The 26,188-nt window shown below is 43.7% G+C and overlaps 1 protein-coding gene across 3 annotated transcripts in view; it reads left to right on the forward strand.

Moving 5' to 3' along the window:
- Positions 1-26,188, forward strand: part of CGNL1 (cingulin like 1) — a 162,055-nt gene that overhangs the window by 55,740 nt on the left and 80,127 nt on the right. For all 3 annotated transcript variants that reach the window (XM_059372005.1, XM_059372003.1, XM_059372004.1), the window contains exons 2-8: positions 6,511-8,106; positions 8,861-8,955; positions 10,984-11,089; positions 13,768-13,869; positions 14,395-14,543; positions 15,912-16,047; positions 25,286-25,498. In XM_059372005.1, the coding sequence (XP_059227988.1) occupies positions 6,523-8,106; positions 8,861-8,955; positions 10,984-11,089; positions 13,768-13,869; positions 14,395-14,543; positions 15,912-16,047; positions 25,286-25,498 (2,385 nt within the window). In that variant the 5' untranslated portion in view covers positions 6,511-6,522. The remainder of the gene's footprint in view (positions 1-6,510; positions 8,107-8,860; positions 8,956-10,983; positions 11,090-13,767; positions 13,870-14,394; positions 14,544-15,911; positions 16,048-25,285; positions 25,499-26,188) is intronic.

Raw genomic sequence — 26,188 nt, forward strand, 5'->3', positions numbered from 1 at the left:
TTGAAGTTCCTAGTTGAAGCGCTCTTTTAAGTGACTTGTATGATAAAACGGGAGTTACTCATTCCAAGCAGACATCCACAGAATCCCTTTTCCATGCCAGGAGCCTTGCTGGGTGATTGGGCCAGCCTGGCCTGGCTCGTGGGGACTGTCAGCCTCAGGAGGGAGGGCCAGCCGTGGTGGAGACATTTCCGAATGCCTAACTCTGTTTCCACGGTAGCTGGCAGGGCCTTTGGAGGGGCTGGTGAATAGGTTTCCAGGTTTTGGGGGTGCCATGGGGAATTAGAGCAATGAGGTGGCGATGTGTGACCCAGCATTGTGACTAATCTCTGTGCCCAGCTGATAAAATGTGATGTCCCAGAGAGAGGAAATGTTTCTGTCTGACATATGTTCGTAGTTCTTCCAAGTGCTAAGCTCTTTGTTCTTACTCAGAAACACACTCCCTGATCTCGCTAACTAAAGCAATTATCATCATTTAATGGTCTTTTCCGAAAGCATTATTTCCACTCCAAAACACCACTTTTATTTGCCAAGTGCCACAATGTTACTTCCTGGCAATTGGTCTGCATTTATTGCCAAATTATGTAAGTCCTTGGTTGGGCTTCGTCCCCAGCCGAGAAGTGTGTTCTGCGGAGAGCATTAGGATTGTAGCGGGGCCTGGTGTCTGAAAATGAACAGCTGTCCTTGAATTCATTCATTAATTCAGTGTTTACACTGTGCTTGGGAAGGAAATCCACATTTGTTTAAAACACCAGTGCCCAGCCGGGAAATGTCATTCTGTGAAAATATTGGATTGAGGTTTGTTGTCAAGGAAATGTAAATTGTGGACATTTCATGAAATTCAAATATGCGGATTAATTTGCTAACAGGGAGCTAAGATTATAATAAACCAAGGTGGCCTTATTCAAAGATTGAAATGTAATTAGTGTTGACTGTAGTAGCAACAGCTAATGAAAGGGGCTGTAAAACCCTAGAAAAGAATTTTATTAATAAATATTAGGAGGAATATTTTCATAGAAAACTCAGAGTCAGCACAGAAGAGATTATTGGTGAGTAAAATGTGACCCCATTTAGCAAATATCATAAACAAAACATTGCAGTGAACACATTTGTTTGCTTAGAAACTCTTCTGTTGAAAAAAGTATTTGTTATAAACTTTAATGAGTGCAAACACTTGTAAAGATCCAGAATAACACGGGCCAGTGTTGCTCACGTACGGGACCGGGGCACACCCAGGCATTCTGGTCTTGGCCTCTGTGCATTGCTTCCGCAGTCTAAGACACGCTTGCTGTTTTTGTCCTAGTTTTGAAGTATTTTGAAAATGTTATTAGCCTTGTCAGGCTAGATCAGTTTACAGGCAGGAGATGTATCCCTTTTTCAGAATTCCACTGGGAAGATAGTAAAGGCACAAGAGTGTTTCAAGCTTCGAAGACAAGGAATGGCAGACCTCGTGGAGGAGAGCTAGCTCACCAGTGGAGGAACAGGCCCTTGAGTTGGTGGTGGTGGAGAGATGAGGTGGCTTCCCTGCAGAGCCCCTGGGAGGCTCAGAGATGGAAGGCGTCCGTTGCCCTAGGAGGCAGGGATGAGGGGCTGAAACCTAGGGAATTATGTGAGTGCCTTGAACAACCAGCTCTCCAGGGCTCTCTATACACCCTGGTATCTAGACCTCCATCTGCCTCTGCTCCTCCTCCCCACCCTGATGAGCAGGCTGGAGGTCTGTTCCCTGGAGAAACTGATCTTGGAAGCAGATAGGGACAGCTGAAAACAGAGGGGGTTGAATGAGAGCTGGGACCTCCATGCTCTTCCCCTGCCCTGTTCCCTGACACCAGTAGCCAAGCTCGTGCAGCCCCAGATTCTTTCCTTGAGAAATCAGACCAGTCCAGAAAAAAACGCCCCAGATACAGAAATGACAGAAATGTGCGTGTCCCTCATTGCAAATCTTGGTACACCCTATTCCTTGAAGCTCACCAGCTAATAACTCCTCTTCATGCTTACAGAGGCTCCAATCTGCTTTTAGGACTGTACTGTTCAATAGGATTGGACGGCCAAGGATCTGAGTCCTCTTAGGAAAAGCTTCAACAGGAAAGAAAGGACCAAAACAGACCGGCAATGAGAAACCTTACAGAAGATGGACCTATTGCAGAAAGCAGGAAAAAAAAATTTTTTTCTTTTGAAAAAAGTTAAAGTATCTTCAGAGAGAGAGAGAGAGAGAAGCTATTTCATGTCTAAAATGAGAATAGCATTTAGAATGCAACAGAACCAATTAGAGAATAAGAAGGAGATATTGGGGATTACAAATGAAATACTTGAATTTTAGGAGAAGGTGAGGATGTAGCTCTCAAAAAAGAAAAACTAAAAAGACAGAGTTGAGAAGTAGTTGAGGAAAAAAAAAATCCAAAAAGTTGAAACTCAGTGTGAAAGATACAACATTACTAATATCTTAGTATTAAGATAGCAAAATAAAATGGTTCTCTGAACATTATCACAGAAATAACACCAGAACATTTAATAGAACTAATGACATGAATTTCCAAATTGGAGAAGTATATTAAGTGCCCATTAAAAAAAATTTATTTATTTATTTGAGATAGAATGAGAATGAGAGAGAAAAAGCATAAGCAGTCAGAGGGAGAAGCAGGCTCTCCACTGAGCAGGGAGCCCAAAGTGGGGCTTGATCCCAGGACTCAGATCATGACCTGAGCTGAAGGCAGACACTCAACTGACTTAGCCATCCAGGCACCCCAAGCACCCATATTTTATAAAACCCTCACTCATGGAGCCCCTGGGTTGCTCAGTCGTTAAGTGTCTGCCTTCGGTTCAGGTCATGATCTCAGGGTCCTGGGATCGAGCCCCGCTTCGGGCTCCCTGCTCAGTGGGAAACCTGCTTCTCTCTCTCCTGCCTCTGCTATGTTCCTTCTCTCACTATCTCTGTCAAATAAACAAATAAAATCTTAAAAAAACAACAACAACAACCCCAAAAGACCCTCACTAGGATACATCAGGTGAAATTTCAACCACAGTAGGGATGAAGAAAAGGTCCTAAAAGCTGTCAGAGAAGAGTACACAGGGCACACACAGAGGAAAGGCTGTCCTAATAGAAGAATTCTTTTTTTTCTTTATTTATTTGACAGACAGAGATCACAGGTAGGCAGAGAGGCTGGCAGAGAGAGAGGAAGGGAAGCAGGCTCCCTGCTGAGCAGAGAGCCCGACAAGGGGCTCGATCCCAGGACCCTGAGATCATGACCTGAGCCGAAGGCAGAGGCTTTAACCCACTGAGCCACCCAGGTGCCCCCTAATAGAAGAATTCTTAATGGCATCCCTGGAAGGTACAAGATAACAAAGTAATTCTTTAAAAAATCAGAGGGAAAATTATTTCTAACCTGAATTCTAAATCCAGTTAGACTCTCCATCATCAAACTAAGCATTGAATAAAGACATTTTTCAAAACACCAAGGACTCAAAAAGTTTACTCCCTTGGACCTCTTAAAAAGCTACCAGAAGTGAACTCCCCCAGACCAATTGGGTAAACTAAGAAAGAGGAAATTTTGGACACAGTATAGCACAGAAGGAAGAGAGCAATGTAAGACCCTAATGAAAGGTTCAGGGATGGAAGGCAGCAGAGGGCAGGGCACCAGGGGAAAAGATCACCAAATTATCTGATGTTTTGGTTATTTTGAAATTAGTACTGGTAAGCATCTAACGTGATGTAGCTGACAAAAGATTTAAGGATAGGTAGGTGTATTGGGAAGAAGACAAGTGAGACTAGCAATCAGATACTAACCCTAGAGAAGTTAAAAGTTTTGTAAAGAAAGATGGCCATAGCCTACAGTGTAGCTGTTTAGTGAATAAATATTTATATAATACTTATATATTATTTTGGTTGATTATTAATATGTAATCATAATATAAATATAGTTAATATTATTGAGAAGCTAACAGAATGAGAAATTTGCCTGTATGGTATGTCATCGCCCATATTTTAGGCATATTACTGAGCAACATAGAGGTGAGTACTAGAGAAACAACTAACATTTGCACTTGGTTTCCTCTGGGGAATGTGATCGGATGGGAAAGGGAAGCTGGAGAATCCAAATTTCCATTATATCTTGTTTAATGTTGATTAAAAATGAAATTGCCTAATACTGTCAGGATAAGCCTGAAAATAAAAGTAGGTGTCATGAAATCATTGGGGTCGGTGAGTTAAAAATGGATTTGCACATGAATGTCCTTCTCTAAGTTGTTCCCCTTTGTAAACCTGGAGGTGAGGATGTCTAACATGTTTTATATTTAGAAGAATAATCATCAAACAGAAGAGACAGCACCAGGCAGACCCAAGACAAATTGGAAAGACTAAGTAAATCAGGATGTACTGTCGCTGAATTAAAAAATTGGTAAATTATATGGATATATTTTGAATTCCATACCTTAAAAAAAGAGACTATACCCATTACCCAGTAAATGTTGACAAAAATTATCCATACATTTGCCCACAAAGAAAACCTCAGTACATTTAAAAAGGAAGGAATAGTAGAAACTTAATTTTTTTTTTACTACAGTGCATGTAGAAATTCACAACATACAGAGATAGGGACCCTCCAAGCCAAAACAACACAACAGCAGATGTACTGGATATGAAAAAACTTTTTCAAAAACAACTCGTGGATCAAAGAAGAAATCAAATCCACAGACTGAAGCTACTTAGGAAATAATGTTAAAAACGTTACTGTGGTAGAAATTATTGGCTGCCTTCCCAGTGTCAACAGGACACTGATTTTGTTGAGAGTGTCAGTGACCAGCTTAACATCCCTATTTCTCAATCTGTCCTTGTAGTTGGGGTTGGCTATATGATTAAGTTCTCACCAATGAGATAGATATAAAATAATATTGGTGGGTGGGTCTTCCAGGAAACCTCCTTAAAAAGGTTGACTCAGCTGACCTAATGAACTTTTGACATATGTGATGCTGGGTTAGCCATTTTGTAATCCTAAGGTGTCTAATGCATGCTAAAAGTAGATAAATGGAAAAGATGAAAGAGATATTCCTCAGAAATATCCTGCCATCATCCATTCTGGCCTTGGACTTCCTGCCTCTGGAGAAAAAAATTCCTAACTCCAGAGTTGCTAAGTTGGGTCTCTTTGTTAGTAGGAACCAATGCAATTCCTAAATGACACAGTCAGATATCACAACTCATGGGATGTAATTAAATAATAAAAATAAATAAATGAAGTGTGCAAGTCAAGAAGTTGGAAACCAAACAACAAAGTAAAATAAAGGAAAGCAGAAGGAAACAATAGAGATGAAGCTAGAACTCAGTAAGAAAATTAAAAAAGGGAAATGATTGAGAAATGTTGAGAGCTACTCTTTAGGGAAACAATTATTTTTAAAAATATATAGAGAGAGATCACGTTTTACTTGCTCAATCAAAAATTAGGTGAAGAAAGCACAAAGAAATGTAACTGGATAATGAGAAATTATAAAGGAGATGAAATAATTCATAATTTGTAAAGTTCTCTGCAAATTAACTTGAACATGTGGATCAGATAGATGATTTTCTTGGAAAATGTGCTCTCAGGCTCACTCCAGAATAGAAAGAAACCTGAAAAAGGCCCCTAGGAGTGAAAGAAATGAGACAGCTGTTATGTGTGACCTGATGCTACTGCTCTTCTTGGGGCTTCTTTCCTGTCGGAGTTCTCCAAGGGGGGGTGGAAGTGAATTTCTGGTGGGAGGCCCCAGGGTGTGGGGTGGGCTGGGCGTCCTGCCTGGTGATCTGTGTTCGGTCTTTGACGATGGTGGCCACGCCCCAGAGAGGTCATGGCACTGATCCTTGGCATTAGGACACACCCCAAAATAAGGGACCTCGAGTCTTCAGTTTTTTGTAACATTTTTCAGATCCATGTGTTACTAGAACCTTTTTGGTAAGAAAAAAATGATGAAAAATTATTCTTAATCATTCCGCTCTCGTTGTCAGTCTCAGGAACAAAGTAAAGCAATGTTCTGAACATTATATCCAAATAAATAGAAAGACTTCAAAGCAAGATTGTGCATAAAAAAGGTAGAAAGCACTATTCCAACAGGAAGGAGAGAAGAGAAAGTGGTGACCATCAGAAGGCCTTCAGTCTTAATCGTTTCATGGAAAAGTACCTTGTTCTCAAATGCTAGTAACTGGAACATCCTATTGGTTAAAAATAAATAGCATGAGGTGTGAGGAAACCAACTAAGGGAAAAAAAAACAAAGCAACCAGAACGGCCTGTCAGCCAGAAACAGAATAAGGTGCTTATGCCAAAGGTGTTATGCGTCTTCCCCGCAGAGGCCAGGGTTCAAGCCTGGTGTTGACAACTCTGTGGTCATGGAGGGCATCCAGAAAGGCCTGTTTGGATGAGCAGTTGGTTCCAAAGTGTCCTTGCTGGTTAAAGTGTTGCGCTTTCTTTGAACTTTCCCCTCATCATCTTCATTTAAACAGGTGTAATTCCAACCTAATGTCTTCTTTTTACCCTGTCTTTCCCTGGTCACAGGAGCAGGGAACCATGGAGCTGTATTTCGGTGAATATCAACATGTGCAGCAAGAATATGGCGTCCATCTGAGACTCGCAAGTGATGACGGCAAAAAGTCACGGAATTCCCAACCCTCGAAGGCAGGCTCTTATGGTGTCAGTATCCGGGTACAGGGAATTGATGGCCACCCCTACATAGTCTTGAATAACACAGAGCGGTGTATGGCTGGCCCATCTTTTCCTGAAAATGGGCCATCATTCCCATCTCCGGTGAGAAGTAACCTGCCCCTGCATTCCAGCAACGGGCCTGTGCTGGAGGAGACCAGCGTCGAGGAATTGCAGCTCCCAGAAAATCCTTATGCCCAACCCAGCCCAGTGAGAAACCTGAAACAATCCTCTCTCTTTGAGGGCAAGAATGGGGTTCTCGAATGCAAAGAGGGGCCAGTGAAGCCATCCCACATGTTGAACTTTCAGAGGCATCCCGAGCTTTTGCAGCCCTATGACCCAGAAAAGAATGACTTGAACTTAAAAAAACCCCAGCCTCCTGAGAGTAATTGGCTAAACACTCGATCAGAAGAAGGTTCCAACAATAAGCAGGCTTGGACTCGCTTCCCGAAACCTGGTAATTCTCAGCCTACCGGCCCTCCTTTGGAAGATGTGGGCAAATCGAATGTGACGGCCATTCGTTTGTGCAGCTCTGTGGTCATCGATGACCCCAAGAAGCAGACCTCAGTGTGCGTAAATGTTCAGAGCTGCACCAAGGAGGGGCTGGTGGAGGAGGCCCTGTCCCCTAGTGGGAGGTCCCTAACAGCCCACAGCCCACACACCCATCCTGAGACCAAGAAGGCCAGGCCGGACGTGCTTCCCTTCCGGCGGCAGGATTCTGCGGGACCCGTCCTGGATGGAGCTCGGTCCCGGAGGTCCTCTTCCTCATCGGCAACTCCCACTTCAGCCAACTCTCTGTACCGATTTTTACTTGATGACCAGGAATGTGCCATCCATGCCGACAATGTGAACCGTCATGAAAACAGACGCTATATCCCCTTCTTGCCAGGAACTGGGCGGGATATTGATACAGGATCAATTCCTGGTGTGGACCAGCTGATTGAAAAGTTTGACCAAAAACCCGGGCTCCAGAAGAGAGGAAGGTCTGGGAAGCGAAACAGAATCAACCCGGAAGACAGGAAGCGGTCCAGAAGCGTGGATAGTGCCTTTCCTTTTGGTCTCCAGGGGAACCCCGAGTACCTAAACGAATTTAGCCGGAACCTCGGCAAGTCCAGCGAACACCTTCTCCGCCCGTCTCAGGTGTGCCCGCAGAGGTCACCGGCTCAGGAGCACCGGGGGAGACAGAGCGTGGGCCGGGCCTTCACGAGGCTGCAGGGGGCCCACCTCAGGCCTCCCCAGCAGAGCAAAGATGGGAAAGTTCCAGAAAACAAAGGTGGTCAGGAGAGTACAGACACACACGCTTCTTCCCTCCCAGCACAGAATAAAAAGGAGGAGGAAATCAAAACAGCCACGGCGAAGCTGATGTTACAGAATCGGCCACCAGCAACTTTGCCCGACTCTGGTGCCAAGAAGATTTCTGTGAAGACATTTACTTCCACCTCCAATACTCAGGTAATGCCCGCGGGCCTTTCCTTTCTTGCTGCAGGAGGCTACAGGAACACAGACCCTCACTAATGGCATATCCGACTTGTTTCAGTTTTCCCCTACAGAGTTTTCAACCTACTACCAATTGTATGGTTTTCCGGGTTAACTCAGATACAGCTAGAATCCCGTCGTGGACTTTTCTGTCGGGGGACTTGTCAGATTCTCTCTGCTTCGTTTTTCCTGTTTGTGTCTGTGTGACATCTGCAGGTGTGCAGAATTTGTTTCCACACAGAGGTTCAGTGCTTCGGTTTGTGTAGATACATTGATTTTTCTCCTGACGTTGAGTGACTGGGTTAATATCTGGCCTGAGAAATTAGGTTAATTTTAATTTAGGTCACTCCTAAAGGGACGGAATTGACTTAAGTGGTATATTTAGTGTTTTGGTAGTACCCATAAAAAATAATGATAGTGGTAAAAATGATGATAAGGTTGGTAAGTGTCAGGCACTATTTATTTGTTATAGATTCTAGGATTGCCCCAACCCTGTGAAGGTAGGTACTATTAATCTGTCATTTACAGGTGAGAAAATTGAGGTGAGGCGAAGTTAAGTAAGTTGCCCAAGGTTATGGAGCTACTGAGTGGTGGAGCCATTGTAATGAGGCTCCTTACCTGAGGAATTGTTTTTGGAAAGTAGGAATGTGTTTGGAAGCTTCTGCTTCAGGGTTTTGCCTTCTTCCTGGAAACTTCATCCTGTGGTCTAATAACTGGCTTTATGTTCCAGGCTACTCCGGATCTGTTGAAAGGCCAGCAAGAGCTCACTCAACAAACCAATGAGGAGACGGCCAAGCAGATACTTTACAATTACCTCAAAGAGGGGTCAGTGATTTTCCTTAAAGGAGCAAAGTCTCGTCCTTACCGATGGGGGTCTTAATTTCCTTTTCTGAGACCTTCTGTTTTGCCCTCCCTTCCTGCACTGTGTGAACTGTTTGAGGCTTAGGAGTCAGTGGTTGGAGTTTGCACAACAGTTTTTGAGTCTTGGGTGTGGGTATGAAGAGCAGGGGGAAAATGAGTTTATAAACTGATTTTATAATAAAGCCATATAATTTATTATTATTTTATAATTTTTTTATAAAAAAAGATTTTATTTATTTATTTATTAGAGAGAAAGAGAGAGAGAACACAAGCAGGCAGAGCAGCAGGCAGAGGCAGAAGCAGAGAGAGAAGCAGGCTCCCCATGAGCAAGGAGCCCTATGTGGGACTCGATCCTAGGACCCTGGGATCATGACCTGAGAGCCGAAGGCAGTGGCTTAACCAACTGAGCCACCCAAGCATCCCTTTATTATTATTTTTTTAAGTAATTTCTACATCTATTGTGGGACTTGGACTCGCAACTTCAGTATCAAGAGTTGTGTGCTCTTCCAACTGGGCCAGCCAGGGACCCCTGTTTTTCAAATGACTCTATTGTTTAAAAAAAAGTTCAAAGATGGGAAGAATGTCTCCTCCTCAGTTTTGACTGACTCTTCCACCTTGAGTTTTCATGTATGCAGTAGTAATCAATCGTCCTTCCCCTCCTGAGAGCTGACATTGGCCAGGAGCCCCTGCTTCCTTGATTTTTAAAGCATGTATGAGTCATTTAAAAGCACTGCTTTTCACAGACTTATCTTGGAGGTTGAGTTTGAGTAATCTGGTTTTCAGTCCTTGCTGAGATATTAGGTCAGGAATTTGCAGTTTCTGTTTCCATTGTCTCATCAGATAGGATTAAAAAGGGGGAAAAAAGCTTTACAACCCGACGTGACTGCAAGTCCCTGGCAAGTACTCATTGGTATCAAAACTTTACATTTTTTTTATCGTACCTTACAATTATCGAGCTGACAGAATAGGTTCAGAATGTAAGAGAGGGGCTCTTTTTGGCCTGGGGGTGGGGATGGGGACTAACTGAAGAGATTCTTCTAGCTGAGAGCTAGCTGTTGGTGTCTCTCTGTGAAGGGTTTTACCACGGTAAGATTCAGGGAGAAGAGCTTTCGCTTTTTAGAATTCTTTCTCTAAATTCTTTTATATATTTTTTTGCTCATGATTTATTGAGAGACTGGTGAGACAGACGTTAACAGGAGGTGACTATTTGAGGGAACGTATTTAAAAATTTTTTTCTCATCGCCAGGAATGTGTGATAGAAGGTGTGGTCGAAGTTAGTAAAACTGTCTGAGGCTCCTGGGTGGCTCAGTCGGTGAAGCATCTGACTTTGGCTCAGGTCATGATCTCGGGGTCCTGGGATCAAGCTCTGTCGGGCCCCTGGCTCAGCAGGGAGTCTGCTTCTCTCTCTCTCTTGCTTGTAAATGAATGAAATCTCTAAGAAACAGACAAACAAAACTCTCTGATCATTATCTGTGAACGTGTAGACGAAGCTCTGGTGTTGACAGTCTCAGCTGGGGCAATTTATTTTTTTAAACACAGATAAAAAGCCAGTTAAGGTCACTGTAGATCATTCTTAGCATAAGATTTATAAGTAAAGTGTGGCTGTGGGTTGTGTGTGAGAGAGACACACACACACAAGAAATTCCTTGCTGGAATGAATATAAGTCATTTGGGTCCAACAACAACAAATTACTAAGTTTTCACTGTATGTTTTCTCCAGGCTCAGAATGTGGGTGCCTCTCTTTTACATTCCCTCTTGGAAATGGGAACCCTCGTCCCAGACAGAATGTTAACATAGAACAGCTTATTTGGAGAGAAATACATCATCCATCCTGCTCTCCTCACACTGGCTTTGTTTGTAGCCTTAATTAATTCATACCTCTTGCCATCGATCTTCTTAAACGGGTCTGTTGTTTGTATGTCATGGCACTTCAGGTATCCCGAGACCCGTGGTCATACCCCTCACTGTTTTTTCTGCTCCCTCTTTCCCAGAAGCACCGATAATGACGACGCCACTAAACGGAAAGTCAACCTGGTCTTTGAGAAAATCCAGACTTTGAAGTCTCGAGCAGCAGGGAGCACACAAGGAAATAATCAAGTAAATTGGAGTTCTGTATTCTGCAGAGGGCATTTAACATGGAATGTGGCAAACAAATTGCTGTTCCTCCAGCCTGTACCTTGGGTTATTGCAGTAAGTGGGAAGTTACCCGAGTAGTGAGCAGGACCTAAAATGGCAGATCCATGTTGTAAATATTATGGTGCCCCTGCCTTTTTTTCAGAAAGGTGTTTAAGAGATTTTATTTAAAAAATATGTAACCTGTAGCAAGATGAAACAGAAAGGTGGTGAAATTTAGAAAGAGAAAATAAGTACAGGAAGGACGGACTGAAATCAGGGACAGAGAACCCTAATGTAATCCGAGGTCCCGAAGGAAGAAGGTAAGTGTGACTGGACCCACGCTCTAGAACGTCAGAGAATAAGGACTAGAGACTGGTGAAGCCAGCAAGCATGTGGAAGAGAAAGGAAGGAGTGGAGTGGGGCCAAATTCTTTTTTTTTTTTTTTTAAACTGCCCATTCCATTTATTGTACTGAATCCAGTTGGCCCGTGGAGATTTTTTTGTTGTTGAAGGAGTCATCTCATGTTGGATGAACATCGACTACGTGCCCGACACACCTTGTACCCTGAAAGGAAGCAACATTTGGTAGGGATGACTAGAAGCTTGTTCCTCAGTCCTGCACCGCCTTGAACTGGGACCCATTTCTTGCTTGTGTGTCTTCTCTGTCCCTCCCGGGGAATTCTGCATGGAAAGGAAAGAGTATAATACCCGAGACAATTCAAAGCAAGTTTGTCTAAATGCATATAAAATATACAGGATGTTCTTAGGCCTCAGTTCCCTCTTTTCTCTACTGGTCAATGCTCAGCTAACCCATGACTGCTGCTATGGCATCCATTAAAACGATTATGTACACACGTACACATGCACTGTTCCCATGGGGGAATCTTTAAATTATACGCCTAGCTTATAGGCAGGCTTCAGGGGCTCTACATAGTTCTTAAAATTGATTTAGGGGTTTTGTGCTAAAACTCTTAAATCCAAATTATCAGGGTGACTCTTGCTTTTCACTCAACTGCATATTTTTAGGGTGATACATCCTTTGGCCTTGATGTGAAGATTATCTTTGTGGGTTACAGGCTATGGGTATCCAGACCAAACTAGGGAAGTTAGGTTAAGCCCTCTGGAATCCGGGACACTAACAGTGTCTCTAAGAGTAAGGAAGGCTCTGGGAGAAGAAGGCAAGGCAGAGTGTTCTAGGTAGAGGGACCAGCATGAACAAATACAAAAAGGCCAGTGTGCGTGATGCTTAGGGGACTAGAGGCAGTTTAGTATAGCTGGATCAGAGAGCCAGGATGTGGGAGGAAGTGCCAGATAGAAAAGACCTCAGAAATCGTAGAGGTTTCCATTTTTGGCTGAAGGTGATGGGCTTTGGAGAGGAATGAATAGTGAGGTATTTGCAGAAATTCATTCCTTTTGTAGCTTTTGGAGAGAGAGGAGATAAGAGGAGGGGAAACCCGTTAAGCCAGAGATGATGAGATAAACCATAGCTTTTAGACTTCTTGCTAAGATCACAGCACCATGACTGCTTAATTGCCCAGACTTTTCTACTCCTGTTCTCTCCCCGTTATTTTCTGAATGTGATTATTTGTGGGCAGAGGCTTTGGAGTTTTATCTTTTTGGTGTCAGTGGAGTGATTTCCTCTGCGAGAAGGAAAGACCATACTGGAAACAGCAGAGAGTAGGTAGAGTTTTCATTCGTGTGACTACAATGTGTCATTTCCCTCATTGGGTTGGATTTAGAGTTCCATAATGGGTTTTTCTCATTTTGCCTGAGAAGATAGGAAATCCTGTGTTTTTGTGGATGGTTGGGTTCGGTTAACTTCACAGGAGTAGTGAGGAAGTACCTCATTCCAAGTTCATCACACACAACTCACACCTGGGTTCAGGCCCGTGAGACCCCAGACATGTCTTTTTCTAGTTTTGATTCCTGCCTTTTATCCTCTCTCTTCCCCTTTTGTGGCGTTCTAACCACTTCTCTGTAGTTTTAGCCAAATCGTTTTGAGAGCATTATCCTGTTACTCTACTCATGAGGGAAAAAAAAAATGAGATCGTTAATACTCAGATCAGAGTCTGTTTTCTAATAGACTCTCTAATCAGACCCCTCTTTGTTCTATCTCCCTTCTTTGTGGACATGCAGCCTCTAACAGAAGAAAGCCAATTCAGCCAACATACATCTATTTACTACTTGAATACAGACCTGTGCAGAGAGTGAGAACATCTCAGGTTCTGGAATAATGATTCCCAGTGTAATGGAAGTTTTATAATAATAGATAGATTTTACGAAGGGCCTTGGGAACACAGAACGTGGGCTTTGGGTATAACCTTAGGCAGTGGAGGAATCTTCAACAAATATTTATTTTTTATCTTTTTACATTGTTTTATTGGGGTATGACGTCTATACAGTAAATTGCACAAATCTTAACTGTCAAGTTTGTTGAATTTTTAATATAAGGTTTGTGTCAGTGCACACCACCACTCTGATCAAGGTCCAGAGCCCTTCGGTCACCCCCGGAGGGTTTCCTGGTGCCCCTTCCTTTGGAGGGCTTTACATTTGAATTGGGTCTTAGGATTTTGATGTTACTGCTTGGATTACATTTTGGAAGAAAGAGAAAATAAAGCGTCTTGAACATGTATATTAGGGTATCTCTTCAATTAATTACAGGCTTCTAATCCTTCGTCCGAAGTCAGAGATCTATTGGAACAGAAAAACAAGCTGACCACAGAAGTGGCTGAACTTCAGAGACAGCTTCAACTAGAAGTCAAGGTATCAGTTTTTAAAATTTCTGTCTTACAAAGAATATTTTAAGCAAATCTAGATGCCCAAGTGAAGTGAAAACCAGTGTCCAACCCCTGCCCCAAAGAAACATTCCTCTCATCACTGAGTAAATTCCTGTATATTTGACTCCTGCTGTCCAAAGAACTTTTTTTTTTCTTAAATTTTTTAAAGTAACTGAAACCCATAGACACTGTTTGCTTTGATGGATTAAAGCGCTGTTGGATTCGGGCGGGTCAGTAGGAAACTAAATGCATATAAAATATCCAAACCGAGTAATAGAACTAGCAGACTGAACCTTAGCTGCCTTGGTATTTCTTTTAGAAGTCTTACAGCTCATTCAGTATTTAATGTTCTTTCTAGTTGCAAACTCCCAGGCCTAATTATGTGGCTTGATTAAGTTGTTTAATAAATGAGTGCAAAGACACGGAGTCCATGAGAGTTTCGGGGTAGCCTTCTGTGGGATTACATTAACGTTCCTTGGAGATGCTTGAAAATCACATGCATTCATCTTAGAATCAGCAGAACATGAAAGAAGAGAGAGAGAGAATGAGAGCAAGCTTGGAAGAGCTCCAGGGCCAGCATGACAGTAAAGTGGAAGAGAATTCTGTGTTGCAGCAGCGCCTGGAAGAGAGCGAAGGGGAGCTCCGGAAGAACCTGGAGGAGTGAGTTCTGGGCGCAGAGCCTGGCTTCTTGCATCCAGTGGAGCCAGAACCTTCTTGTCTGTTCAGTACTACCCAGCCTTCCAAATATTTAGAGGGGCTACTGACCCTTCCTTTTCTCCTTCTCATCCTTGTAAAATTGTGAAGCTGGTAACACACACAGACTGTAAGCAGGAAGGCTAATGATTTAACAAATTCGTTGTATACCTTAAAGGATGCCTGGTAAAGTTTCAGCCCTGAGAGGGGCTCCTAGAGCTGGCAAGCGAGAAGCAGGGAATGCTGAGTAGGGATACCTAGAGACAGAGATCTTAAGGAGCCTGGCCCTAGCCTCCAAAAAGCACATGTCCTGTGACTTCTGTAATCTCCCAGTTTGTGAATTTTATTCTGAAGGATGCTGACCAGTGCTTATGCGTCTTTTGAGTCTGCAGAGAGGGAGAGTCAAAGCCAAAATGGCCCTGTCATTGTGTCATTTTAAAATCTGTGACAAAAGGCTCTGAAACCCAAGTCTGCAAACGTACAGTGCTATGAAGCTCTGCAGACACAGTGGAGGTCTTAAGTGAAGGTTTAAGCAGGAGGAGATTCAAGAACTATATAGTAAGATCATTTGATTGCCTTTGCAGTTTTGATGATGTAGATTTTGCTTTTGAAACATGCCTAGATGTTAGTTTTAGAAACATTGGTGAGAAAAAATAAAATAAAATTTAAGGTGTAGTGAAGACTTTACAAAACCAAAAGATAAAATAGTTGTGAGTTTGATTTAGAGCAGAGGTTGGCAAACTTTTTCTGTCAGACGGTAAATAGTTTATGGTTTATGGGCCATATGGTCTTCGTTGGACCCCTTCAGTTCTGCCATTGTATTGTGCAAATGACTGTGTGTAATATGTAAATGAATGAGCATGGCTGTATTCCGATAAAACTTTCCTTAGAAAAATTGGCCGTGGGCCAGATTGGCCAAGTAGGCGGTAATTTGCTGGCTCTTCCAGGGCTGGGGGCAGGGTAGGGGGTAGGGAGCGGGATGGCTTTAGTGAAAGCATTATCGAAGAGGTTCTGCTTTTGTGGGTCAATTTCTTTCTTGTCATCTAAATTCTTGTACACTACGGTCTCCTTTTGGGGGGAAACTGTCACTGTATAGCCTTCCCCATTGGTTTGAGTGCTCACTTGCCTTCTTGTTGGGCAAATTAAACTGCAGACATGAGTTCTCACCAGTGCCTTTTCTGGTTTGTGATTCCTTGTTCAGTGTAGAACGCAAAATGGGAGACACCTTGGGGCTTCTGATGACTCTGCTTAACCGTCTGTATGTTTGAGATCAGACTGGATGAAAAAAATGTAAGGCTTAGCACAATCTCTCTGATGGGCCTCTTCCCCTGCCAGACTGTTCCAGGTGAAGATGGAACGGGAACAGCACCAGACCGAGATCAGGGATCTTCAGGACCAGCTGTCAGAAATGCATGATGAATTAGACAGCGCTAAACGATCTGAGGACAGGGAAAAGGGAGCTCTGATTGAGGTAAGGAAGGTGGTGGTGGTGGGGGGTGTGGGATCAGGTGGTAAGGCAGGCCCCATCTGCCTGGAGAGGATGGGATGGGGCAGGGTAGGGGAGCAGGGTGTGTGGAGTCTGGATACTACAAGCCGTATTCCATTACGTGCATTTGCTCCGCTGTGCCTATGGCTAGATTCCCGAAAAGCATCATCTGTAATAGTTTTTAAACGTTGTCTTAGGAAAAATTTCAACCATACAGAAAAGTAGAAAGAGTAATTCATTAGCTTCCATAGAGCCCCAACCCAAATCCAGCAGTTGTCAACATTTTGTCCTGCTTCCCCATTTCTTCATGTCCATTCATTTATCCTATTATTTTTTCATCTGTCCATCTCTTCATCTTTGCTGAGCCGTTTCAAAATAAATTATAGATAACGCCACACTTCACCCCTAAATTCTTTGGCATGCATCTTTAAAAAATTAGGGAATTTTGTTATGACAATACTATTATCATACCTAAAACAATGAATAATTCCTATAATAGAACAATAATTCCAATACCTGGTTCTTATTCAAAATTTGCCGGTTGTCCCTCCAGTATGTTTTATAGTTGTTTCCTCCAGCCCCAAGCTGGGATCCAGTCAAGAATCCCGTATTGCTTTCATTGTTCTCTTTCTCTGAGTTTATTTATCTTAGTATTCTGCCACCAATTTCCTATTTCCTGCTCCCTTTCCATTCCATTGATGGAATGTGGACCAATGGCCCACATTCTGGTTTTGTCTGATTATTTCCTTATGTGTCCATTAACTTGTTCCACTGTCTCCTACATTTCCAGTACATTTGAAATTAGGTCTAAACACTAATAGATTTGGGTTAAACTTTGGACAAAAACACTTTGTAAGTGATGCTAGTTATGGGAAAGTATTTTAAAGATGCTTATGCCCATATAGCACTTATCACAGATTTTTTTCAAGGCCCCCATAAGAATGTAAGCTCTAGGAGGCAGGGTTGGTGGTGGTTGGCTTGGCGTTTTATCCTTATCAGCTGTTCCAGTGCCGGGGACATATAGCACTTGGCAAATATTTGGCGGATGGTTGGATGGATGCATTATGAGTGAAACAGTGAGTGAGTAAATGAATGAATGGGATGCATTTGCTGTGTACACAGGCTGCCTGTCTGGCTTCTGCCCATATCAGTATATTCCCTATTGACTATTTAGTTCTTACCAATCCATGAGTCAGTAAATGAAGCTGACTCTTCTGCTTAGCGTTTGTTAATGACTGTGTGGTTTCTCAAAGTCAGTTATTATCTCTTCCGTGAATTAGACTGCCATTCTATTAATGTGGTAGATATACACGTAGGCTATGAATGTCTACATTTTTTTAAAAATTGGAAATGGGTATAATTGAAGATCAGAAATAGAACTTTTATCTCTGTGCCTATTTAGATGTCTTGATATTGGCTATAATTATCATAACCTGTATTTTTGGCATAGTTTTTTAAAAAAATATATTTTATTTATTTATTTGACACAGAGAGAGATCACAAGTAGGCAGAGAGGCAGGCAGAGAGAGAGGGGAGGAAGCAGGCTCCCTGCAGAGCAGAGAGCCCGATGCGGGGCTTGATCCCAGGACCCTGAGACCATGACCTGAGCCGAAGGCAGAGGCTTTAACCCACTGAGCCACCCAGGCGCCCCTTTGGCATAGTTTTGAAGCTTATTTCCATATAAGCTTCAGTTTATAGGAACAGCCAACGAATAAATGATACACAATTTAGAACAATGCAAAACAAAGAAGAAGAAGAAGAAGAAACCATAAAAAAGTAAAACAGTAAAGGTACCTTGTCAGCATTTACTTCTCATTTTCTGCAGCTTTCCCCCTAAGGGCCTGGGTCTTGTCTTTGTTCTGGCTGTGGAGTTCAAGTTTCTGGCTGCCTCTACATCTGGGCTGTCAAGTGTTTCTTCACTCCCTTCCTTGTTTCGTGTTGGGAGTAATTCCCTCGAGGGATTTTAGATCTCGCTCTTTGGAACTTAGAGTCTCTTCCCTATGACTTGTTGGTGGCAGAAAAAAGAATGCTGGCGGCCACCCAGTTGCAGATGTGCTCATGAATTCATTTTACCATACGGGCAGAGGGGAATTGTTTCCTTTCTCCTACATGAGCATCTCTCTGTCTCCACGTAGACCTTTCCTCCTGAGAAGGCCTTGGGCATGTTCCTTAGCACCTGTTTCTCTTTTTTTATCCAATGGCTTTATCCTAAAAACTGCCACGTTCGTGATATAATATTCTTCTCATGGCTCCGCCTTCTTCTCGGGACTGAGTTACAAAGACAAGGTACATTAGAATGGGGTTTGAAGGGGCACCTGGGTGGCTCAGTGGGTTAAAGCCTCTGCCTTCGGCTCAGGTCATGATCCCAGGGTCCTGGGATCAAGCCCCGCATCGGGCTCTCTGCTCCGTGGGGAGCTTGCTTCCTCCTCTCTCTCTCTCTGCCTGCCTCTCTGCCTACTTGTGATTTCTCTCATCTGTCAAATAAATAAAATCTTAAAAAAAAAAAAAAAAAGAATGGGGTTTGAAAATGGTGTATTTGTTGCTGAAATATTAAAACATCATAAAATGGGGGCGCCTCGGTGGCTCAGTTTGTTAAACGTCTGACTTGATTTCAGCTCAGGTCATGATCTCAAGGTTGTGAGATGGGGCCCTATATCGGCTCTGTGCAGAGCATGAAACGTGCTTGGGATTCTCTCTCTCTTCTCTTTCTTCCTCTTCTCCCCTGCTCACATGTTCACTTTTTCTCTCTCAGAATAAATAAATAAATAAATAAACATTTTAAATTATAAAATGGAATTTTAGAACGGAGGGGTGGTGAAAACATTTTTATTTCTATATTTTCTGTTTTAATATCTACATTTATTTCTTCATTGTCTCCCTATCCGTTGATAGCTTTCATATACCCTTCTATAATTTAGGGACAATTAAGGTGTCCCTACAGCTTTGATACCTGGTTTTTAAAAGTTCGTTTGTCAGGCGCATCTGGGCGGTGTAGTCGGTTGAGCATCTGACTCTTGGTTTTGGCTCAGGTCATGATCTTGGGGTCATGAGATTGAACCCTGTGTTGGGCTCTGCACTCATTGTGGAGTCTTCTTGGGATTCTCTCTCGCTCTCCCTCTGCCCCTTCTTTGCACGTAACTGCTCTCACTCTCTCAAATAAATAAAGAAATCTTTTAGAAAGTTTATTTCTCCTTATTATAATCTAGATTCTTCCTATTTCATTTTTTAGGGAGATAAGCCATAATAAATTTCATCATCTTTCTCTATGTATTGATTCTCTTTTTTTTTTTTTTCCCAAATTACATAAAAATGTGTTGAATGTTTTTCACATGTATCCTTTTAGTTCTTTAGAAAGATTTCCTAGGGCTAAGTTCCCAGAAATGATGTCAACTGAACAGTTTATGGCTTTCAATAAAAATGTAGCTTCACAAACAAATTTAAATAGAAGACTTCGCCATATCCTATGATTCTTGTGTGGACACTTTATTGATTCTAAAAGGGGAGGGTGTTATTTTTGCTGCTGGGAAGTCTTTTAAGTTGCTGGATTTTCTCACTAACTGAAACCTCTAATTGTTAGTTGTCATTTCACCTGAAATCCTGTTTCCTTATAGGTTCGTTTTAGCCCATTTGACCTTGATCTATTTTATATCTGCCCCTTTTTTCTGCTAGCCAGTTAGTTCAAGAACGTCAGTTTTGCTTCTTCCCCCATGTCTTGCCTCACACGGTGCCAAGCAATAGAGCAAATGAATAAATAAATTTCATTTTTTAAATTAATTTAGAACTGTCACCATTTAAGAAAAGGAAATAATTCTGAATTGAACCACATGCTTCTTTGTCTTTTTAAGCACAATGCACTGAGCATATATGAATGAATATAATTTAATTAAATAGTATATTTATTTATTTATTGTTAGTGGTCACTAGGATAAGGATATGAGCCTCAGTTTTAGTGATGTGTTTTCAGGCTGGTGATGAAAGACACAGAAAAGGAAACAGAGCAGCACATCTGCTCTGAAAATAGCCGATATTGTTGGCTTTCTGATTATTTGCCTCTTTCCTGTACTGGGAGGAACAGCATCTACTGCTGTCTTTCTGTGAGATGAGTTAGGGCACAGTTAATTTTCGGTGTCAGAGTGGGTTTCTCTGGAGGTTCATACCCACTGTTTCAATCAGGTGCCTTTGACTTGTCAGCAGTAGTGAAAACGTGACCTATGGTTTCTATACCACTAATAAAATAGACCCTATCTCCTTGTCACATTAAACTTATTCTTCATATCTTAATGAAAAGTGGCCTGGGGGAGTCTGATAACAGATGATAGTTATGGCCAAGTTTTCCATGGCATTTGGCTTAGAACAGGTTCTTAAACACAATGAACATTAAACACTTCTATTTTTGAGTGTTTGAAAAAGGCTGAAGGCTTTTTATTTTGGGGAGGCTTGCCAAATGCACAAGATTTTTCATGAAAGCTCTTTTAATGTTTCGCATTTTGTTAAATAACATTGGACACCAACACAAAATCAGTAAAGTAACAGTAAGAGAGAATAAAGTTTAAAAAAGAAAGAAAGAGTAAAAAATACCATTCTCTTAGGATAAACCATAGAATTGACTAAAAAGAGGTGACTTTGTTATTCTGTTAAAAAGTTGATGGTTCTGGGCTTTTTTTTTTTTTTAAACTCAAGTTACAAAAGTGATTACAAAATAAGTTTTCAACCACTTCTTTGTCGGTAAATTCATTCCTCTCCAGTCTGGGGGTAATGGGTGAACATGAGTCCTTGCTCTAAGTGCCATGACGGGGGAGTTTCTAATCCCCAACCAGCGTCTTTGATGGGAGCCTGTGGTGCTGATGGGATGGGCCTCATTGCAACAGAGACTGGTAATGGCTTATCTCTGGCATTTTCCAAGATGTGAATACTTAAAATATTCTGGTATTGAAATTATATTGATCCGAGGATAGACTGTGCTCAGAAATGAGGTCTCTAACAGTAAAACCCTGGTAGGACAGGACTGCACAGCTTACAAATTTTAATTAAAAAAAAAAAACAACCTAGAAATACATTTTTTGTCAACTGTGATATGCTTTCTAGGCTACTCTTTTGGGGGAATAAATTACATAATTCCCTATCAGCTACAGCTTTGTCATAAGGCCTTTTCTGTGTCCTCTCAATGAGTGTGAGCCTCTGATAGAGACCTATAACTTCTGGGAAACATGCACACAGAGGAGATCAGCATTCTTCTCAGTTTGGCGTGGACTACTGTCAGTCAGTGGTGTGTGAAATGAGGCTTTCTATGGGCAAGTGAGCTGCTGGCTTGGTATTCTGGTGTGTGGGTCTCAGCGCACCTGCTGTCGGGACAGCCACTTGCCGCTGCTAATAGCAGCCAGGTGCCAGAGTGTACTTTCCTTTTTCTTTCAGCTTTTCTTTTTTCCTTTCAGGTTCTGAGCTTGTCCCTTTTCTTTAAGGAGAGGGACCTCCTTAGAGCACTTCCAGCCAGACACAATGCTCCGTTGTGTTTGCTTCGAAGAGACGGAGCAAGCACGGTGTAATTGTTTGCCTCTCTCCTCCTCGAGTGTGTAGGCTTGTTGTTAGGCCCACAGGGGCTGCATGGTAAAGAGAAGGGCAGCGGTCTCCAGTGTGTCCCAGACTTGCACGTGTGAGCTGTGTGGTCCTAGTCATGTTAGTTTCTCAGAGCTCTAGGTTTTTTGTTTTGTTTTCCATTTAAGAATGAGAATACTGTTAATCGCCTTGAATATTCATAGGAGTTCCAAAACTCCTAGGAGTTTTGGAAATGCTTAGCACAATTCTTTTTATGTTACTGCATACCAGGCACAGTCAAATTTGCAGCCCCTCCCTGCCCACATACACACATACACATTCATTTGGTTTTTATCTCCTGGATCGTTTTGTATCTGCAGCGAGCCTGGATGCATAGAGGTTTTGAAAGTGCTGATTCTGACTGGCCAAGACCTCCCTTTGTTTTCTCTGATTGGTGTCCCTAGAGAGACATGCTCATCTCCAATGGACAGTTACTTGTGTTTTGAAATTTATATTTTTGAGATGATTGGCAGTAAGGCTGCTGAGGTGGTGAAGTAAGGTTTTTGAAATCTCTCCTGCCTTTGGTCTGTACCCTGGACAACTTCCAAGGGCTGCTAAATGATACAGTGTGGTGTAATCTGATGGGATCTGTACAACACGGGCTGCCCAGGCGACAGCCGCAACCACAGATAACAGCACGTTGGTGTCAAACAGACTGTGAAAACCTAGGTTCTTGACATGCGCTGGTGACACTCCACAAAAGGCGACACAAAGCACAGCTATATTCTGGAAAAGATAAGTGTGGGAAGAGGAACTGCCTTATCATCAAAACAACTGAGAAATGTGTGAGAGTAAGAGCAGGAAACAGGGGTTAGAATCACAGGGACTCTACGGAGAGGCTGGCAGAAGGCCCAGGAAGACCTGCAGGGGTAGCCGGTAACAACAGTGATGGAGGCATCTCTGGTCCTCCTGGAGGAGGGGCCGTCAGCCTCGCACCAACCAGGATGTCCCCCTTTGACAAATCTAAGGACGGGCTCTGTTTTCCTAAGACTGGCTCATGTGTTCTGTGCTTGGTGCTTCAGAGGCACTCAAATTACTGTAGTGACCTGGATGAGTCCCTCGGCATTTCACTAACTCCCATCAGTGCCTGCCTGCGAGTTTCTGGAAGGGTGAAGTCTTGGTCTCTGCAGCGTGGTTCTTCCCTGGGACTGTGGGGGTTCCCCTGGTTCAAAGATGTGCATATCCTAGAGAAAAGGAAAGAGATTCCATTGCCAGTTATATTTTCATCCCCTCACGAGTCACATACTCCTGGAATGGAAAGTTTCTCATCTCTGAGGCCTCGGGTCCCCAGGTGGCAGCCGTTCCTCTGATTCCACGGGAGCTCTAAGAGCACAGGATGTGTGCGTCCTGTGGAAAAAAGACACTTGTTTAGAATTCTGTTATCTGCAGACTTCTGCGTATTGCACATGTTAGTTCACTTATACTCAGAACAGACACATTCCCGATATCATTGATCCGTGCACCAAAAATATGATCAGATCAATATCCTTCTTTCAAGGGGCTGTAGTCTAGCAGGGTAGAAAAGAAAAGAGTCTGTATGGACTGCAAGGTAAAAGAATTACGTGTTCTGAGACGTCCAGCTAAAGTGAGAAGGATATCAGGAGGGGCAGTCAAGGAAGACTTCTTGGAGGAGGTCCTGCTGGATCTATGTCTTCAGAGATTTTTCTGAGAGGCAGAGAGAGGCGGGACTGAGAGGGAAGAAGGGCCCATGAGACGAGGGAATGCGTGTGGATAATGTCATAGGGGCCCCAGCTGAGTGGCTGGACGTGGGAAGCAGGTGGGTGGTGAGAAAGCCTACACCAGGGAGGTGAGGGAAAGGATCTAAGATGTTAACTTTTGAGTGGTCAAGGACAAGGACAAAGGCAAGAGAGGTCATGGATGCTTCCAAGCTCAAGCAGGTGATGCCATTTATAAGAATAATGAACAGAGGAGGAGGAAAAGAAAGAACTGGATGAATTCACTGAAAAATATAAACCTCCTGAGCCTGAGGTGCCCAAGGGACATCCAGATGGATGTGTCTGGCAGGTCGCCGCAAGTGCAGGTCTGAACTCAGGCAGGAGTCAGAGGTAATGGTTTGGGACTTACTTGCTTAGCATTAATAGTTGGGGGAAACATCGATGAGCTTGCCAAAAAAGAAAAAAAGAATGCAAGTTGCATTCTTAGGGATCATCTTAGCTTTTGGGAAGAAAGAGAGAAAAGCCAGAAGAAATTGTGGTAGAAGCAGCAGCCTGAGGGAAGAGCATGGACTGTCTTTGAACTGCAATGCCAAAGAGAATTTTAAGGAGACGGGATGGAGGGGGGTTGGGTCAAAGAAGGGTCGAGAAGAATGGGGACTGGGATGAAGCCTGGATGTGGTGATTAAGAGGTCACTATGACCTTGGGGGACAGTCTTAGTGCAATAGGATCCAAAGCCATATAGCAAGAGATGGAGGAGTGACTCGGTGGTCAAGAAGTATAGTGAACAGAAATTATACTTTCAGGAAGTTTTATGGAAAAGCTTGTTTTTTTTTTTTGTTTTGTTGCCTTTGACCCAGGGGATTCTTATGCCCTGAGGAAAAGGACATAGATCCAAGAAACAGAGGAGAACAGAATGACAGAAGAAAGATCACTGATGGGGGCGCCTGGGTGGCTCAGTCAGTTGAGCTGCCTTCAGCTCAGGTCATGATCCCAGGGTCCTGGGATCGAGCCCTGCATGGGGCTCCCTGCTCGGCAGGAATCCTGCTTCTCCCTCTCCCACTCCCCCTGCTTGTGTTCCCTCTCTCGCTGCATCTCTCTCTGTCTAATGAATAAATAAGCATCTTTAAAAAAAATCACTGATGGAGGAAAGCCTTGGAGCAGGCTGGCGAGAGGCAGCTATGTGTGCGTGAAGTGGCTGTGGGTGGAGAGGGCCTGGCGTGCACAGGAGAGCCCGGGTGCCGAGGGAGCTGAGGCAGCTGTGTTGGAGTCCCCGCCCGCGGGAAGAGAGGGTGTCTGGGGCTTGACGAGAGCTCAGTGGGTCTGGGACAAAGATGGTGAAGTAAAAGGAATGCTGAGCTTCTGGCAGGACACACTTGGGTTTAGCTAATGTGATTTGTAGTGGAACTTGTTGCCCCAGTTTTGTGACTTTCTTCGGAAACTCTTGGCAGTTAAGGAGAAGATGGGAGTGTTGCACCTGCTCAGAGCAGGGAGTGGGACAGGGGGAGAAGGGGCGGAGTCAGCCCCAGTGCCAGGACCGTGGGTCCCAGGGGTGGTGTGGAGGCAGGGAGGCCGGCCCGTCAGCATGGCCCCCACTGAAGCGACAGCACGCAAAAGCCCATGGACTGCAAGGGCGACAGACCTTTCACTGCACAGGAAGGAAAGGAGGTGGAGAAGGCAGACGTGCCCCTTCAAAATAATGAAAATGGAATCATTTTCCCTTTTTCTCTCTCAAATTAAATCAAACTCAAAAAAGCCATGACAGACAAATCGAGGGCATGATGGCCCCAAAGGAGTGAAAGGGAGAGGGGGCGATGGTCCAGAGTGGTGGGTGGTGTGGGGAGGAGAGAGTCGGAGGATGGCTAGGGAGTAGGGCAGCCCAGGCTGGGGAGGACCTGCATGGCCCTCAGCGAAGAGGTTTAATCCTCACCTCCCCTTCCGTGCTTCCTCTCTCCAGGAACTCCTACAGGCAAAACAGGATCTTCAGGATCTGCTCATCGCCAAGGAGGAGCAGGAGGAGCTCTTGAGGAAGCGGGAGCGGGAGCTCACCGCCCTGAAGGGAGCCCTGAAGGAAGAGGTCTCCAGCCACGACCTGGAGATGGACAAGCTGAAGGAGCAGTACGACGCAGAGCTGCAGGCCCTGAGGGAGAGCGTCGAAGAAGCCACCAAGGTGAGGCACCACGCCAGGTCTGGCCGGACCCCGGGCATCGGCTTGGGGACAGACGAAGGGGCAAGACCACCTCGCCCACACCCGTGCCAGTCGTTTTCCATTACACAATGAAGCTCAGTTTCATCAGATCATGGAAACAGAGCTTGGCAGGGCTGCTGTTGACCATCTTGAGTCTGTGAATCTAAAAATTGTTACATGGGTAATGCTTTCATTCGAGGTGAGATTTGGAGGCCCATGCGCCAGCCTCTCGCAGAACCCAGAGCTGGACCCCTCTGGCTGCGCCTCAGGGTCAGCGACCCGGGGCACCGTGTGGCTTTGCTAATGGGGCAGGGTGGCAGGCTGGGCCCAGATTTCTGGACTCCATCCCTGCCCCTGCCTTGGCCGGTTCCTTTTGACACGGGACGCCTCCCGTTGCACGGTTCAGGTTCTTTCCTCAGCAGAGTTCCATGAGGGTTAATGGGCTGAATTGTCCAAACCCTCGCAAGATAATTTTTCTCTTAATTGAATTCTTGGCTCCTGCGAATAGATCGAAAAATTATGTTGAGGTCTTTTGAAGGGGAAAATGCTCCGAAATACCATGCCGTCTTAAAGGAACGAGAGAAATGACAGAGCATGAAGTTTTTAGAGTCTTTGCAATGCACAGGTTAGAGATGTGAGGAAAGAACTCTTGATGTTGTTGCTGTGTCATCC

The sequence above is a fragment of the Mustela nigripes genome, chromosome 13 (assembly GCF_022355385.1).
Source record: "Mustela nigripes isolate SB6536 chromosome 13, MUSNIG.SB6536, whole genome shotgun sequence".
Taxonomy (NCBI): domain Eukaryota; kingdom Metazoa; phylum Chordata; class Mammalia; order Carnivora; family Mustelidae; genus Mustela; species Mustela nigripes.